Source organism: Gossypium raimondii, chromosome 1, assembly GCF_025698545.1.
Source record: "Gossypium raimondii isolate GPD5lz chromosome 1, ASM2569854v1, whole genome shotgun sequence".
NCBI classification, from domain to species: Eukaryota; Viridiplantae; Streptophyta; class Magnoliopsida; order Malvales; family Malvaceae; genus Gossypium; species Gossypium raimondii.
In genome coordinates this window covers 6,751,771-6,770,002 of record NC_068565.1, presented here as the reverse complement: position 1 = coordinate 6,770,002, position 18,232 = coordinate 6,751,771, and the positions used below count along the sequence as shown (strand labels likewise).

At 29.3% G+C, this 18,232-nt stretch overlaps 2 protein-coding genes across 3 annotated transcripts; one reads left to right on the top strand and one right to left on the bottom strand.

Annotated features, from left to right (window-relative positions):
* Positions 1 to 350: 350 nt before the first annotated feature.
* LOC105787184 (uncharacterized) lies at positions 351 to 1,363 on the bottom strand. The gene has a single exon (XM_012613620.2). It carries the CDS (start codon positions 1,249 to 1,251, stop codon positions 1,045 to 1,047), a length of 207 nt encoding a protein of 68 aa, XP_012469074.1. The 5' UTR covers positions 1,252 to 1,363; the 3' UTR covers positions 351 to 1,044.
* A 7,364-nt stretch (positions 1,364 to 8,727) lies between these two features.
* On the top strand, positions 8,728 to 12,314 carry LOC105779459 (PAP-specific phosphatase HAL2-like). 2 transcript variants are annotated; one of them, XM_052630953.1, is made up of 4 exons: positions 8,728 to 9,072; positions 10,508 to 11,192; positions 11,453 to 11,815; positions 11,991 to 12,314. In XM_052630953.1, exons 1-3 carry the CDS (start codon positions 8,913 to 8,915, stop codon positions 11,754 to 11,756), a joined length of 1,149 nt encoding a protein of 382 aa, XP_052486913.1. In that variant the 5' UTR covers positions 8,728 to 8,912; the 3' UTR covers positions 11,757 to 11,815; positions 11,991 to 12,314. The 2 variants fall into 2 exon arrangements, with proteins under 2 accessions (XP_052486913.1, XP_052486914.1); XM_052630954.1 differs by lacking the exon at positions 8,728 to 9,072 and adding an exon at positions 9,567 to 9,725.
* Positions 12,315 to 18,232: the final 5,918 nt, after the last annotated feature.

Genomic DNA, 18,232 nt, shown 5'->3' with positions numbered 1-18,232 from the left:
TTTTATTTATTTGCTTCTTAATTGCATATTTTTATCTTTGGACCTCAAGAACTTGGAATTTAGAACTAAAGTCCTTCCTTAATTACATTATTACTAATTACTTCCTAGTCCCTAATCAAAAATGTTGTTTAGATAATTGGATTTTGAGGTTTCGACCAAAAAATTGATCAAACTTTAACATAAGAATTGATCTAATTATATATAATGTTGTATTTTGTTGAAATACTATGTACGGACATGCCCTTGTAATACAGCCCTCTAGGCCCATTTGGGCTTCTATCTTTTATTCTTTACATTTTAAATTCAAATTTAATAATTTCACATCATCTTATCATACCATAATATATACATTTCAATAATTAGTATATATTATTTTAGTTCAAATAACACATTACATCAACCTAAAAGGATTTAAGGCTTTGAGGAAAATAATCACTGATAATAAAATATGTAATAACTCATCCGGATTCGACCCAATGATTCAATCCAAAAATTTATAATTAATCTATGAGTTAAGTAATCCCAAGATACTCCATTTGAGGGGATCTTTTTCTTCCTCTCTACTTCAGGTTCTCTGCTTCTCGAAAATAAAACCACTCATCCCTATCTTTTTTCACAACTGTTGGTCTAGTGCATCAACAATATATATGTCAAATAATATTTTCTGAAAACAAAAATTCTTTACATTTACAAACTATATAACTTTCAATACACATATTTATAGGGTGGTCTTCAATCAATTTTAGTAGCATTTTACGTATGACCTATATAATTTTTAATATATATTTACAAGATCTTTAATTACTTTCGATAATATTTTACTTATGATGAATACATAATAACAATCAACGAAAATAATACATATTATATATATATATATATATATATATATATATTCTTTGAGTTACATGTTAACCTGATTTTAAAATTTTTTAAAAGAGAAATTTGTGTGTATCAAAACAAACCTTTCTCGTTTTTTTTATATCTAAAGAACAAAAACCTAATTAACTAACTTGAAACACAAATAGAAAGCAGTGAACTTCATCATCTGTATGATTTAAGAACAGCTCCACAAAATGTGCAGATTATAGCCTTCCAAGATTTCCAATAAATTGGGACATAACAAAAACGGGTAACCGTTTTCATGAGCCCGACACTTGCTCCGCTGCGGCACCGCAAGCATGTCCCGGCTGCCGGCTTGCTGCTCATCAGCATATGCCTTTGGTCCACTAGGAAACAAAAGCACACCATTTTCAAGACAGACCAAAGAAAAAAAAAACACACTGATTATTTTTTTAATATTCAAACTTAGAGGAGGAGAAGCCGAGAAGGGATTTACTTAGGACCAAACATCATGTAAAATGTTGAACTATTTGTAGCATTATAGCAACCGTTAGATGTGTGACACATGGGAGTAATGAGGCAGAAACAGTTGGATGTTTTGTTCAGATTACTTTTGGGGATGCGGCCATTGGCAATAATAATGTTTGATGGGTTTGCTAGGACAAAGCAGTTGGGAGGGTTGTAATTAAGTAGTAGGCAGGAGGTTGCTATAGAATAGTAGCAACCTTAAAAACCTTCCAGGCTTCGATCAATGTGTCACTCATTGATAAGAGTACTATAGTTAATCAAATAAGTCGGAAATTTAGTTGGGGATTTTATTTTACTTTTCAACTAATCATCAAAGCAAACTAACAACACCTAGACATTGTCCAAAACATAGGAACACGGATAGAAAAGCTATAAGAAAATTAAGCACACCACGTATTTGAATAAATGTTTTTAAATGTATTGTATTACTCAACAATAAAGTGATTGCAAATGAAGGGAATATATCTATTTATAGTTAAGCTCTTTCAAATTTAACGATACAGTTTACATTATATCAATGGTCAAGATAAAAGTCTCTTTACAAGTCGGGATTTAAGCTTTATACAATCTTATCCCTTAAAATTTATAAATATTAACCCTGATAAATCTAGTTTTACTGGGCCACCAAGACTTCAAGTAAATGAGTTTCTCCATGTATTTCACGAATCAAACCAATTCAAATGAGTTAGATGAATTCCATTTAATCAATTAACATTCATGAAACGTTTTGTGTTCATTTATCACAGACTTCGATCTACTACTCGTGACAATTGGACATGTATAAAATTTCATTGTTTATTCATAGTGAATTTTAAATTTTAGAAACAAGTAACCCTTGGAGAGTTTACATAAACTTTTTAGTTGATCAAACTTAAAGGTACAGTAGAGCTAAAAGCGAAAGTTCTGTATATATGAAACATAGTATGGATATTTTAAGTCAAGAACATAACATTCAATAACTCAAAATATAGTTTGATACATGAAAGAGGCTAAATTTAGTCAAGGGTACATAACATATACATATAGCTGTTCAAAATTCCTATTCTTGCAAGGCCATCAACACTGGTATTTCCCTCCTTGAAGATATGCTCCATAGAAGTGTGCTCAAACTTAATAGGGAGGATCCTATGACCATCAATCAAGGGACAGTTTTTTGTTATGAGTTGCATTGTTAGAGATGAGACTAATGACAACCATAGCATTAAGTTCAACATCAAAACATGTTAATAGTTTGCAATATTAACAATCTTGCATTGGTAACATTTATAAAGTATAAAAATTTTAAATAAACAATTCTTTGTTTATATAAACATTTATAAGCTATTGCCTAGCTCTTAATTATTGGGCTTACTATAAAATGTGCACTTGGGGCACTTTTATCTGAACTTAGGTGAAATAATGTGTTAATGTAAAATTTAATTATTTTTGTTATTTGTTCTTGGAGACATAAATAAAAAATTTTAAGTGTCATACCCCAAAAAGTAAGGGATTAATTGAAATAAATAATTAAGAAATTGAATAGATTTAATGGTTAAGCATTTCTTAGAGATCTTAGGTTCAAGATACTTCTTTTTCATTTTTTTCTTTTTATTTTCAGCCAACTAGGGTGGAAACCACACTAAAACAAATATTATTGGAGTGAACACTTAATAAGAAATGGGTAATAGCTCAATAATTAAGCATTTATTCTTCCCCTTAATCAAACCAAGTCTGAGCCACACAGTTCCCAAGTACCTTCCATTTAATGGCAGAGTAGGGGAAATTACCATGCCACTCTTAGGGCTCTTAAAATCTAGCTATTTAATCCAATTTTTCCCAATAGAATTAGGATTTTGTTTTCTTTTCAAACCCCAAATAGAATTTCTTTTTCTCTCTCCCTATCTTATCTCATCTTTCTATTTTTTCCTCCTCTTTGCATCAAATTTTACATCCTTTTTGTTGCTGAACATATTTACTTTCACGAATTAAATCATTCTCATTTAATTATTCTTCCATTGATTTTGTAATTGACGATAATCGCAATCCGATCATTGCCAAGAATAATTAATCAATCTTTATCGGTTCTTGACACATCTCTCAAAAATCTTGATTAATCTTGAAATCAACCATTAATTCTTGTGTAAATATCATTTGGAAGACTTTATTTAGGAGAACCGGACCAAATTTGATCGCAAGGGACGTCGTTCGGGTTTTCGATGAAAAGCATGTGTTCTTTTACAAGCAAATTGAGGCAAACTGTGCCTAGAATTAAGGTCACACGAGCGTGTGGACCACACGGGCATGTACCTTTGGAACCCTAGGCTAGTTCGCTTATCACACAGGCATAACCCTTCCACATGGCTTGGCACACAACTGTGTGCCTACTATAGGAAATTACATCATTCACCACACGGCCACAGTCTGTTACACGGCCTGGCCACACGACTTCAACCCTCTCACACAACCTGGCCACACAACCAAGTGACCTCTAATTTTCAGATTTTATAGTTTTACCTAAAATTTTATGATTTGATTAGTTTAGTCCCTGGATAGTCCTCGAACTGTTTTAAGAGTTATATTTCCTTTAATTGAACCCATGATAGTATGAGTACTGGAATGCATGATCTGAATGACCGAGTTGTTGTTGTATATGCATGATATGTGAACAATATATGCCTATTGCATCTGTATTACTTATTGTATGTTCAACATGTTGTATATTACCGTTAAATCGAACACATGATAAGCATATATTTTACTACTGAATCGATCTGTTATAAGCATATTATTTTCTATTGTACCGAACTTTTATAAGCATATTGATTGCTACCGTATTAATCTATTAAAAGTATATTAAATGCTACCGTATTAATCTATTATAACTATGTCATATAACATTGCTTGGGTATAGAAGAAGGATTGACAATTCATCTGTAAATTTTACTGTGCAAACCACAGCCATCAACAATCTATTTGCAAACTTATCTGCACCCACAGCCATCTACAGTGTTTGTCATATTCACTGCAAATATGCCGTTAGTATATATATCCTTTTGTTGGCACGATATTGTACAATGGACCCGTTTTGATTGATATCGTGGTTTCATCTATTCCATACATTTCCAACAAATCACATTTTACATTTTTCAATCATTGTAATGATGCTTCTGGTGGCAGAATATATTGAGATATCATTCTCCTACATGAGTACATGAGTTACATAGTAACTTATAAATTTTTTTCGCTTTTGTTATTTAAAATTAGTCTCTTTATGCCAACATGAGTTACATGTTATATATCATTGTCTCATTATTTTGTCAATCTCCTAATTTTTAACCGTATATATGAATAAAACTTTTAACAAAAAAATTAATTTACTTTTTTATCTAATTTATAAAACTAATTTATTTATTTTTAAATAAAAATAAAGTAGTATAAAAACACTGATTAAAGTTATAGTCTAATGTGTAGACATCACATGTACCCTTTTTCAATATTATAATAAAAACATAAATATATTGGGACTGAATTGACCCAAAAATTGAATAACCAACCTCAAGCTAAGATTTGATTTTCATATTTTCATTAAATATGGGAATTGCGTTTTGTCATTCGTGAGGTGCTTTATTTGGTATTAGACTATTAGTCATATAAATTATGAAATATAGATAAATATTTTCTATATTTAAATACTTTTTAAAATTATAACCTTACGAAAATTATATTATTACATCCAAAATATATATAAAAAAAATTACAAGTAATACTTGTCATTGTTCTAGTTTTACAGAATTTGGTTTTTTACCGACAATGTATCTAGTAATAATTCTTATAATTATTTCTTCATATTCTTCAAATGGCACCAAATCAACTGGTAAATTACGAAAAGAATGGGAAAATTAGGTAAAATGTCGAAATAAAAAAATAAAGAATTAGGTCTTGAATTTCACAAGTTTAGGTAAATAGATCGATTTTGGAGAAAGAAATAGAGAACGTGTCTTGAAAACACATTCTACAAAATGTATTTTCTTTTAATATATTAACTCTTTTGTCAAATGGTTAAATGTTAATAAATTTGTGGTTGAATCTCGTGTTTGATTCAATTTTTACTCACATTATTTTTATTTAATATTGTTTTAATTATTTTTATTTTGTTAATAAATATATTATTTTCAAGTTTTTAATTCATCTTTTTAATTAATATTTTATATTTTATTATATAATCACATATTTATTATTTTATTTATATACATAAAAGAGTTATTAATTATAAAGGTAAATTTAAAACTTGAAAATAATATATTTAACTTGGGACTCAAAAATAAAATTATTACTATTTGACAACTGACCAAAAGACCTAATATATTAAAATAAAATGTGTTTTGTGGCTTTTCTCATACCTGTTTATTTTTTCTTTTTCAAAATTCGCTTACTTCTCTAAATTTGAGAATTTTTTATCTAATTCTCTAGTTTTTTTTTATTTCGACATTTTTGCCTAATTTATTTAAACTTAAAAAAATATTTTTTCTATATCTATCCACTTTTCTTAAACAGCTCACCTACAAAAAATACTTACACTTACTTAACTTCTTAAATTAAAGTATATATATATATGATATTATTTCTCAAAAAATGTCAAAGAATTGTCTTGTCCTCAGATATCACATCAAACGCCCATTAAATCAATGGGCCCTCGACTTATAATCTAAAAAATAAGAAAATACTGTCATTAAATCAATGGGCCCCCCCAGTTATAATCTCCCCGTCATATCTAATACTTTTTCAATTTTGTACCTAAAATATTTAATCATTTTCTAACTTCATACCAAAATGTACTTCTATTATATTTTTAGTTTATTTTTTATAGACATTAAAAGAAAATTTTATAGCCAATCACAAAGCCATGATGCTTTATGTAAAAAAAATATTTTTTATTAAATGTATGTACAAATAAAAATATATAAAATTTAAATATATATTCTAGAAAAACATATAAATTATAAAAAATAATGAAAATATAATTTTAGAAAACAAAGTAATTGAAAATAAATTAGTTGAAATTAATCACATTATTACAAAAAATTTAAAATATTTTTTATAAAAATCCTAAAATATATAATTATGAATTTCTAAAACTGTTTTTAAATTTCAAGTTTCTTTTGCAATTACTTGAAATTTAAGTAGCTTTTAAAATTTTATGATATTTTTCATTTTAATATATTATTTTAACCTTTTAGAAATTTTAACTATATATTTTAGAATTAAAAAATATTTTAAACTTTTTATATATTATATGTTATTTTTCTACGTTTCTAATCAGTATAATATATATAATACTAAAGGCTAAAATACTAAAAAAAAAACCTTTTGAAAATCAATTGGCCCCGGGTTGAAAAATGCAATCAATTAAGCCCTTAATTCAAAAATAACAATCAATTGAGCTTTCTGAATTGCATTTTCATTAAGGCTACTGACAAACCGTTAAGTGTTATTGTAGCAGGTGACATAGCGGCTGACATGAAATAACGTTGACATGAAGGGCTTATCAAATTTTAATTTTTTAGGAGGGCTTAATTTATTTTAAGGATTATATAAAATTCTAAATAAATTATAATTTTTTAAATATTTTTAGAAATTATAGAAAATCATATAAAATAACTCAAATGAAAATATTAAAATTATTATAAAAAATTTATCTAAAAGTTATTAAAATGTTATAAATTTTTTGAAAATTATATTAAATCTATCAAAATTATTAAATATCATAAAATTTTGAAAAAATAAAACTATTAAATATTATAAAAATATTATTAATATGTTGCGAAATAATGAAGATATTAAATAGATAATATAAAAATTAGATAATATAAAAATAATTAAAATGATAATATATAAAAATTAATAAAAATATAAAGACTTATTGAAAGTATAAAATGTTGTAAATAGTTAAAATATATATAAGAAAATTACAGTTTTTTAAGGTTTGGATTTATAGACAAAGTTTACAAAAGGTATGTAGGGTAGAGTGCGATTTACAAGCGAAAGTATTTATAGACTCTTTATTATAGAAGGAAAAGTTTACAAAGGAGAAAACTAAAAAGGAAAGTACTTTATGATTTACAAGATCTAAAAGAAAACTTTGGATCATATGTCTATACAATTGGATTCTCCTCGTTGTTGCTTCTTTAGTTGCATGGTCATGGTTGTTTCCACGTTGCATGCTTGAATTAATGGCTGCTTCCATCACTGCTTGTGTCATGGTTGCTTCCATCACTGCTTACATCATCATTGTTTTGATGATAGCTTCCACGTTGCCGGACTTTTTTGTCTGCATCTGGATTTTTTCTTTTGTCTTCATCATGGTTTTGATGATGACTTCCACGTTGCCAATCTTTGTTGTTGGTATGTGGATCTTCTTTCAAGTTGTCATCTTTTTTGACTTCAACCTTCTTGATTCATCTTCTTTGTTTAGAAATGATGAATTGTAGAAATATCTTGATGACAAGTCTCCCATGTGTGTCTGATTTGTTCCAGAATATCATATGTGAAATCTTCAATTTCCATGTCAGTTAACTTTTTTAGTAGTCGAATGGATTCTTCATTGTTTTCTTCAACGATATGAGAATGATAAGCCATTATCATTCTTCCATCAGTTTTGAGTTGATAATCTCTTTCTTGGAGAAGATATTTGGCTTTGGCTATTAAATCAATCCCGACTTGGGTTTACAAAGGAGAAAACTAAAAAAAATTTAATAAAGAGTCTATAAATCCCGATTTTAATAGGGGAGTTTGAAGTGTGCTGGTAATCAAATTTGGATGGGGTGTCGAGTAAAGGATCCAAGAAATAATGAATTTAGTGTTTGGTGGTTTAAGGTGAGTAATAAGTAATGATTTTGGTTGAAGAGAGATGATCAATACACATTGATAAGGATGGTTTAGGGTATGATGTAAGACAACATTTGTTGGAAAACAAAAAAAAAATGAGTAGTATTTTTTATTAAAATTTTTAATAATTATTAGAGATTATTAAAATATTAAAATTTCTTTAGAAAATCATAAAATATTTAAGTTATTAAAATTATTAAATATTGAAAAATATAGAATAAAAATATAATGGAGGCATACTTTAGGTACCAAATTGAAAAGTGATTAATATTATAGATACCAAATTGAGATAAAAATATTTTAGTACTAAAATGAAAAAATGGATATACTTCGTGAATTAAACCTTAAAATGATTATCCCCAACCATCCTATCCATACTATCGGACGGTCTTTATTTACACAAATCTGACGTGGCAAATCAGGGTTGCTTAAAAGGGAAACTTTCCCGAAAATCATTAAAAACCTGAAATAAAAAGAATTAGAACCAAAATAATCCCACATTAAGAAATAAAAATGGGGTTACTGGTTTAAACTTGAAGAAGCCATTGATGCCTTTGCATTGAAACACGCGTCAAAGAAAAAAAAAGATACATACCTGAGTCTCTCTGCAGAAATCCCGAGGTTTTGGAACTTTCTTTTTCCTTTTGTTTTGGCTGTTGAGAAAGCTTGTCTCCAACATGGCGGAGAAGAATGACAAGTACGGTAAAGAGTTGGATTTGGCTGTTAGAATTGTGCATATGGCTTGTTCTTTATGTCAAAAAGTGCAACAAAGCTTGGTTTCTGCTGCTTCTGGACATGTTTTGGCCAAGGATGATGATTCTCCTGTTACTATTGCAGGTATTCTCTTTTTTTTTTTGTTAGTACAAAATGAAAGTTTTTTTCCCTTTTTTTGGGCATTTGATGTCTTTTGTTTTTAGTTTTTTCTTCGATGGGTTTGCTTTGAATGAGGCTCTTTACAATGGGTTGATTTGTTTTTTTCTTTTTTCAATTTCGGGGGTGGGGTGTTATGAATTTGTAATGTGGTGTTTGATTGGCGTATATTTAAGCCATGGGTTGTTTGTTAGATAGTATAAGAAAGAACGAAAAAGATTTGGAATATGATCATTGTTTGGATGATTCAAAATATTCATTTGGTTGTTTGAATATTAGCATTTTGGTGCTTCCTTTTTTAAATTTTTGTATAAGGAAATTGTTAAGAACAAGTTAGGAAACGTTTTAGTGCTATACATTGTTTTTTTATAAGGAAAATGTTAAGAACGTTGTTCCTTACTGTTGAATAGGAATCTTTAGGGGTTTTTCTGTACAAACTTAGGAAAATATGGTCAAGTTTGTAATGGCTGTTCAGTTTTGTTTTCCGGGTTTCATTGTTCTGATCATTTTGGTTGGGAAACTAGTGCAATTCGTTATAATTTGATTGCAATTTGTCCGTGTTCGCCGGCATTCGTGAATGATGGAAAGAAACTCTCTAAGCCCCTTTGTTAATTGCAATTGTACGTAGCTGGTCCTTTGAAATGTAAACTCAGTTGGGGATCATTTAATTTGAAAATAGTACTTGTTTGTTCTGTTTTACTTTAATCCTAGGTTGTTACTTTTTGTTATTTATATGCAAGTATACAGGTATGTTGGGGAAGCTAGGGTGAAAGTTTGCCATTGAAAGGGATTAAGACACTGATTAGTAAATTCATGAGAGTTCAATTGATAATTGATGATGAATGCAAATCATGCTTGTTGTATGCTAGTAGACAGAAATGCAGGTGTAGGTGCTTGCTCATAATTATAATTGATTGCCTAACACACGCTCTAGTATTGTTCGATTTGACTGATCGAGTCTTTAAAGATAAAAAAGGAGGTACCTAACAAATTATTGGGCTTTCTGCCTCAACTTTCTATTTCTCTTTCTATTTCATGAATCAAGCTTTCTCCCTTTACTTGTAAGGAGGAAAAAAAATTGTGCAGAGAGGGTCTTGAATTTGATTATACTTCCTAGTTAAAGCATAAAAAATGAAGTGCGGTTTACAGGAAATATTTTTAGTCTTTGTTTGTATTTTCTTAACTGATCATCATATTTATGGTGTCTATATCTGTTATACTTTAATTTCTATTCTGTTTGTCAAATAATGAAGCATTTATAGTCTGAGATGATGCTACTAGCTTTTTTGCATAGATGCTAACACGGTTTGAAAGAGCATCATTTTTCCTTTCTTTTGTTTAATGAAATGCTTTTTTCTACTCGTGTTAACTTGTTTTCTTTCGGTTGTTTCTATCTTAACAGACTGGAGCGTCCAAGCAACTGTTAGTTGGCTGCTTTCCGAATTCTTGGAGGGTCGGAGTGTGTCCATTGTTGCTGAAGAAGATGTCCAAACACTCTCCAAGCCTGAAGCGGCTAGTTTACTTTCAGCTGTTGTCAATACTGTGAATGAATGCTTAGCTGAAGCACCAAAGTATGGTCTTCAGTGTCCAAAGAAAGTTCTTGGGACTTCACAAATCCTTGAGGCTATCAGTCGGTGCAACTCAACTGGGGGCCCAACTGGAAGACATTGGGTGCTTGACCCTGTTGACGGGACATTGGGATTTGTACGTGGTGACCAGTATGCTGTAGCACTAGGCTTGATTGAGGATGGGAAGCTAGTTCTTGGAGTTCTTGGGTGTCCTAATTACCCTATGAAAAAGGAATTGTTGAATTATAATCATCAATGCAACCAAATTAAGCCGACGAGTCCACCATCTTCGGATATTTGGCAAAAAGGATGTGTGATGTATGCAAGGAGAGGAACTGGTCAGGCATGGATGCAACCTTTGATCCATGGGGATACAAAATTTGAATGGCCAAATTCTGCTACATTGCTACAGGCTTCTCCTGTTGATGATCCATCGCAGGCAACTTTTTGTGAACCTGTGGAAAAGGCAAATTCAAACCACTTGTTTACCGAGGGGCTTGCTAGCAGCATAGGTCTCAAGTGCGTTCTGAATCTTCTATGTGTTTCCTGCATATGATGAATGAAACGAATTCTTAATTTGGATGAAGCACGGAAGAAGAATTACATTAAAAATTTGAGTACTTCTGGGAAAATGAAAATGAAATGAACAATTTCATTTATAAGTTCCCTGCTTGTTATTTAGTTAAAGAAATCGAATGTATCTGAAATTATATAGCTTTTGTAAGGTCATCTTCTGATTTGATCCTAATATTATCTTTTTTCATGCTCTCTAACGGCAGAAACCGACCTATGCGAGTCCATAGCATGGTTAAATATGCAGCAATAGCTCGGGGTGATGCTGAAGTTTATATAAAGTTTGCAAGATCTGGGTACAAAGAGAAGATATGGGATCACGCTGCTGGTGTTGTCATTGTAGAAGAGGCTGGTGGGGTTGTAACGGATGCAGGAGGTCGCCCCTTGGACTTCAGTAGGGGGCTGTACTTAGAAGGTCTTGACCGGGGGATTGTTGCTTGCTCTGGCCCCATACTGCATGATAAAATCATTGGGGCTGTATATGCAAGCTGGGATTCTTCTAATCTATGAGACTTTCTACATCTTGTCAATGCAATAATAGTGGAGTATTATATGGTAATTTTATGACGGTAAGCTCATCAAAGAAAATTGGCCTTTCAAGTCATTATGTGGTCGAAGAAGTTTCTGTTTATATGAACCTGTCGTAATTTTAAAACCAATATATTGTTAAAGAAAGTTGTTTTCAGTTATGAGTTTTACGTCCATTTTCCTCCTTTCTTTCTAATGTCTTCGTTACCATTCCAGGGCAAGCGAAATTGTGAAGGACACTGCCACAAACTAATGACTCGAGAAGCGTCTGCTGAACTATATTCTCCGTTTTAAGGTCTGATCATTGATTTCACCTCCAGTCCCCATCTTACTGTCGTAGTATTGCTCCATTTTTATTAGCAATAGGCCCTTACAATAGTTCTCAAATGGAAGTTTTGATTCCATTAATACAAAATCATCACTGTGGGGATTCTTTAATACGACAAAAGCTTAAGCTAATGCTACTACCCTATGCTTGCTTAGGGAACTGAACTGATGCATAAATTTTGGTCACAAGTAATTGGATATATATATTTTGTATCTAGACTTGCTCATAGTTCAGGCCACCTATCCTGAAGGTCTGTCCGAAAAATGTGAGGTTTTGGACAAAAATACAATACCCGAATAATGGGTTTGGATAAAATTTAAGGTCTGTTTTCTATATGGGTTGGGTCTTGAGCAATATGTTTTGGCTCGAGCCCGGTTCAGTCTGAATATATTATGTTATAAAAAATAATCATATTAATTATATATGTTAAATAATATTATTATATATTTATATTTATATTAAATCACTAATCTAATAACAATTAAACTTTTTACCCAAAACTTCAAAAAAAAAAAAATTACCCAACTGAATAACTCAACCCAAAGTATAAAATTTTAAAATTTATATTTAATACAATAAAACATTTATTGTATTTATGGTAATTTTTTTTAATATAAATGCTTTTTAATGTGTTAGAAAAGTTTTATTTTAGCATAATTTTAGTGTATCTAGTGTATTATATATTTTTTTTAATCAAATATAGGTGGGATGGGCTCAAGTTTATCTTTCTTAAATTGAATTAAGTTTAGACAAAAAAGTAAGTCTATTTTTCAAACCGGGCTAAAAATTGGTCTAGATACTTGTATGGGCACCACCCAGTCTATGAAAATCTCTATTTGCATCTTCTTCTTTGTTAAACACTGTTAGTTTACTGGTACTTTCCCGAGCCGAGGCCACTTCAAAACACCCATAGGGAAACAAACTGCAGTTTCCAGGAATCTGAATCCAATGCCAGGATATGAAACCTCGAACCTCCATTGATACAAGATTTTTCTTTCGACTTTGGATATTTTTTTCCCGGGTATAAAGATGGCCATAGTGGGTTACTGCATGTGGTTACATAAACCGTGGAAAACCTCGGGTTCTTCTATATTTGCAGGTTAAAATCAAGAATCAATCACGAGGTTTGATATACATATGATTTTTGAGTTCATAATATTCCTGGAAACTACAGGTTATCCCAAGTCAATGGTTTGATTATATTTTCCCAGGTGACAGCTAAATTCATGAACTATTCCAATTTCAAAAGGAAGCATCGTTGTTACTGTTTTTATTTATTTATTTACAATTATATCAACAATTTCATTTAGAAAATAAGAAAATTTAAATTTGAGATTTCAAAATTTTCAAAGTTTCATTAGCTGTATCCAAACTCAAAATTTTCTTAATTAATTTTAAAATCAACTTTTGAGAGTGGTAACCATTTGCTTAAATAAATATAACTAAAGCTGGATTCAAATTTTAAAATATATATTTTACCAAAAAATTTATGCTCAAGTCCATGCTTAGACTTTGAAATAAGAAGGTTAAATTCAACCATTTTTTTTAAAAAGCACAAGTCAATGTTAGGTTTGATTCTTTGAATTTGGATTATCCATGGGTTAGGTAAGTCCTTGTCTATGGATAGTCTTAGGGACCACAATACATGTTTTACTGGATTTTGTCATGTTATCTTTCTTATCTTGTGCCTAAAGAAAATAGTATTTTTTTTAATTCGTGGTCATCATCTACACTTTAACGAGCCTATAAAATGCGAAGAATTAATTATTGTGCTTGTTCTAATAGATTTCTTGATAATTTTTTAAAAAAATGAGATTCGATAAACTTATTAAATTTTTTTCATTGTCGGTACTACAAATTAAAAAAAAAAACCATAAAAAATAGAGTGGGAACTGGGAAGTAAGTGAAAACATATGCCACCTTTTGCGGAAAAAGGAAAAATTCTTCAAGGAAGGGATGAGTCATCGCATATGAACTCTTCATCTAATATAGGAAAAAGAATCACTTATTATTAATTGATTTCAATTTCAACGCTTAACCATCTGTTTATATATAATTTAGAGATCAACACAAATAACCTCATTGTATTTTTAATAGGTAAACTATCAAAATAATCACTTTTGTTTGTCTCGGATTATGTTTGAAATGGAGAAGGGAGGAAAACAAAGAGAGAATTATAAGAGAATGAAAAATAAAGAAAGAAAGAAAGAAATTTAAATTGCTCAAATTGAAAAAATATGGGGCCGGTGGTATAAATTAACCTAAAATGTTTGTTTGAAATGATGATTTAACGTGCCAGATCAGCTTACCGTTGCATCGTTAACGGCAATTAACGGCTCAGTGACTAAAATATTACAACATGAAAACATAAGCGACTAAAACGTAACATTTCAAACATAAGTGACTAAAATATAACTTAAGGTATACAAAAGTGACTATTTTAGGCCCGCCCATACTATTTTTAATGTTTTTTTAAATATTTATATTATATTATTTTATACATTTTTTATTTATTGAAATTTTTTATATATTCATCTTAACATTATTTTAATATTTACATTAGAGTAGTATTATATATTTAGTATAAGTTAATTTTTTAACATGGTCTAAATTACATAATATATATAAAAATAATATAATATAAAGTATTATAAACTTAAAATAGTCCGGACCAGGCTTAGGCCTTAAATGTTTAAGCCCAAACTCGACCTATATTTTAAACGGGTCTAATTTTTTTGCCTATATCCATTTTTCGAACCTAATATTTTTGCTCAAACCATCATAAAATTTCAGACGATACTTTAGGCCTAGATGAATAACCCGACCCATAAATAGATGAAATTGAAAGTATAGATGTCACATTGACAAAAAGGAAAGCTTGTGAAGTCTATATAATCTGTGCTTCTTCTTCTTCTTGTTTTCAGGTTTTGGTCAAAGTCGTATATAGCTTTAACCTTTTGAGGCGGATTTTGGTCAAATAAATTAATATTTAATTCAATGTGAAGTTAAGTTGGGTATATGGAATTAGGGTTGGGCTGAAAAAACGACTACCCCTTCCCTTCCATTGCAATCTCTAAACATAATTATAATTAAATCAAAAGTAAAAAGGTAAAAGAAATTACTTTTAACTGTTAAAACTTTTTCACTCCTTCTTTGATATTTCACCCTCTCCATTGCGATTATTTTAGGCTTAATAAAATGGTTCTAATTGTGTTTTTTTTATCTTTTTTCTCAAACTCTTTTTTAACAGATTTGATAAAAATACCATTACAAAAATTAATAGAGATGATGTAAAATACTTTTAATGAGATGTAATTTATTACTTAGGTAACTCGATAAGATAATTACATGTGAAAATAATAAAATAAATAAATAATTCATGAAGTTAAAAGATAACATTTAATTTAAAGAAAATAAATGTAATTATCTAAAAAGTTTCAAAATGAATGCACACATTTAATATTTTCGGTTTGATTTATTAATTATCTTTTGAAATCTCTCAGAAATAAACATATGCATTCATTTGAAATTTTTTAGATAATTACATTTTTTTAAATTTAAGAGTTACTGTTTTAAATTTTATGTATGATTTATTTATTTTATTATTTTTCACATGTATTTATTTTATTGGGTTATCTAATTAATAAATTATATCTCATTAAAATATTCCACATGATCCCTAAACGCTCAAAAATACAATTAGGACCATTGTGATAAAATATGTAAACGGTAGTGGTTAAATTTATCATTAAGCCATTAGTTTATTGTTCAAATCTCTCCCTCACGATTAAAGCTCCTATTTTTCCTCCATTCGAGCGACCTCGATTGTTGATCAATCTTGTCATGCACAACAACACCGTCGATTGCTGCTCCTCCAAACCCAGATTTGTCTCCGATGGCAATGGGTTCACAATGAGAACCCAATATATTCAACAAATCGAAAAGAGAGATAAAAAGTTAATAACGGTAAAAAAAAAAATCAATCTCTTTGTTTTTTTCAATAAATTTCTGGGTGTTACTAGTAGGTCAAGAAATTGAAGAAGAAGAAGAATAAATAATGACTAAAAAAGTTTTTGGGTGTTCACAATGGGACGAAAAATGAGAAAATGTTTTATATGTAAAATCATATTTTTATCCTTTTATGATTTTATTTAATTATAAATACTTTTTCATGTAAAATTCATAAATAATGTTGTCTACGGAGGACATCAAAAACATTAAAAATACTAATATAAGAAAGTAAATATAATTTAGAAGATAAATTTTAATTAAGTCTGTGAATAAATATAATTAAAACCCGTGAATCAATATTACAAAACACGATCAAATGGTGATAAAATATATTCGAATTTAAATTAAAATATATTAAAAAAATCACCAGTAACCAAAGTTTTGTTTCCCAAATTTTTTTTGAATTTCATAAAAGAATATCTAGAGCTTCAAGCTTGAAGAAATTGAAATATTATTATAAAAATACATTAAATAATAAAATAATGCTTGATTTGATGATATTTGGGAGTTGGGGACTATGTTTGCCGACAGTTCCCCATGTTCAATGATGCCACTGTCTTCCAATTTTGACATCACATCATACATTATTTATACTAAATTTCTAAAAATTACAATATTAAAAAAAAAAAAAAAACTTCAATGAAAAATTAGTTAGTGAAGTGAGCTTATTGCTTTTGATTTTTAGTATTTTTAAGTTGGTGTGATTTTTAAGTGAAAGCGACCACTTCCACGTTAATTGATACTAAATGCTAAAAGCACTCTATACTCCTATTTTTAAAAAAATCAAATTTCTCATAATTGTACTCCTATTTTAGTTTTGGTTTAAATATGTAATTAGTATATATACTTTGAAAAATTTTACAATTTAGTCTATGTACTAGAAAGAAATCTTTCTAGAAGGGGTAAATTTTGTCCCATATGACTTTGCTTTGTAAAGTAAAAAAAAAATGGAATTGGAAGGATAGAAAATTGAAGGGTAGAAAACTAGAAGGATGAAAAATAATTTTATTTCCATCCATTACTTGGTAGAATGAAAAATGTATAATTTTGAATTACAGTACATATCTCTCTTATTTTCTCTCCTCTCTAATTTGAAAGAATTGATTTTTATGCATTAGAATGAAAAATGATCATCCCTCCTATTTTATTTACGCTCACTTTTATTTCTAACCAAGCACGCACGAAAATTATTTACTTTCTACATTTCCACTCTTTCCCTGTAATGCCTCTATTTTTCTATCCAACCAAGTACACCCTAAAAATTAGAATTTATTTTATTTTATTTACTCAAAAATCCTAGTCCAATTCATAACATCCGTACTATTTTTCATCAAAAATTTCTAACTTGGCATGTTGATGAGATTTCTCTCATATAACTTGATATATAATTGACATAAAAATAGACATGTCAAGTTGAAAATTCAAACCATAAAAAATACCATGTTAATAATTAAACTAAGATTTTAAATAAAAAATACTTGACTTATAATTTTAAAATACAAAATTAAATCTTAAATTTTATTAAACTACAGGGATCGATTGATCATAAATTCAAATTTTAACAGTCCAAATTGAAATGTATCCACTTTGGGTAGGGTGTTTAATTAGTCAAAAATTATAATAAATAATAGTGTGAATATAGGAACAAGAAAGACATTTTTCATAGGCGAATGGAATTTAGAAATAGAAAGTAGATGAAGACTATTCGTACTTTGGGTTTTGGCTTTTCAAATGTAAAGTTTTTCATGATTCTTAATGCAAAGTCGGTGCTGCCTTTTACTTCCCCTTTGCTTTGCTTCTTTCGCGCATGTATTTGGCCATTTAGTCAAGAGAAAAAATCAATGCCTTTTCTCCCCCGGAAACTTTTTTTATGGAATTCTTTTAATGCAATATGAAAAACAATTAAAATATTAAATAGGAATATATTAGATTACTAGTTATTATTTTAATGACATATGAAAAAAAAAATTCATGAATTAGATTAGGTCGGACCACGACTTAATTGAAAAAAAAATTAAATTCGAGCTAAAATTTAGTTTGGTGTGTGATCCATTCAAATAGTTACAATGTTTAAGAAAAATTAAATCGACTAGGTCACAAGTTTACTCGTGATCATGAA

Bases quoted from the DNA above. Each gene is read 5' to 3' on its own strand.
- LOC105787184 (XM_012613620.2), bottom strand. From the start codon at position 1,251: ATGGTGTGCTTTTGTTTCCTAGTGGACCAAAGGCATATGCTGATGAGC.
- LOC105779459 (XM_052630953.1), top strand. From the start codon at position 8,913: ATGGCGGAGAAGAATGACAAGTACGGTAAAGAGTTGGATTTGGCTGTT. The intron at 9,073-10,507 runs GTATTCTCTTTT...CTATCTTAACAG, and splicing joins TTCTCCTGTTACTATTGCAG to ACTGGAGCGTCCAAGCAACT. The intron at 11,193-11,452 runs GTGCGTTCTGAA...CTCTAACGGCAG, and splicing joins GCTAGCAGCATAGGTCTCAA to AAACCGACCTATGCGAGTCC.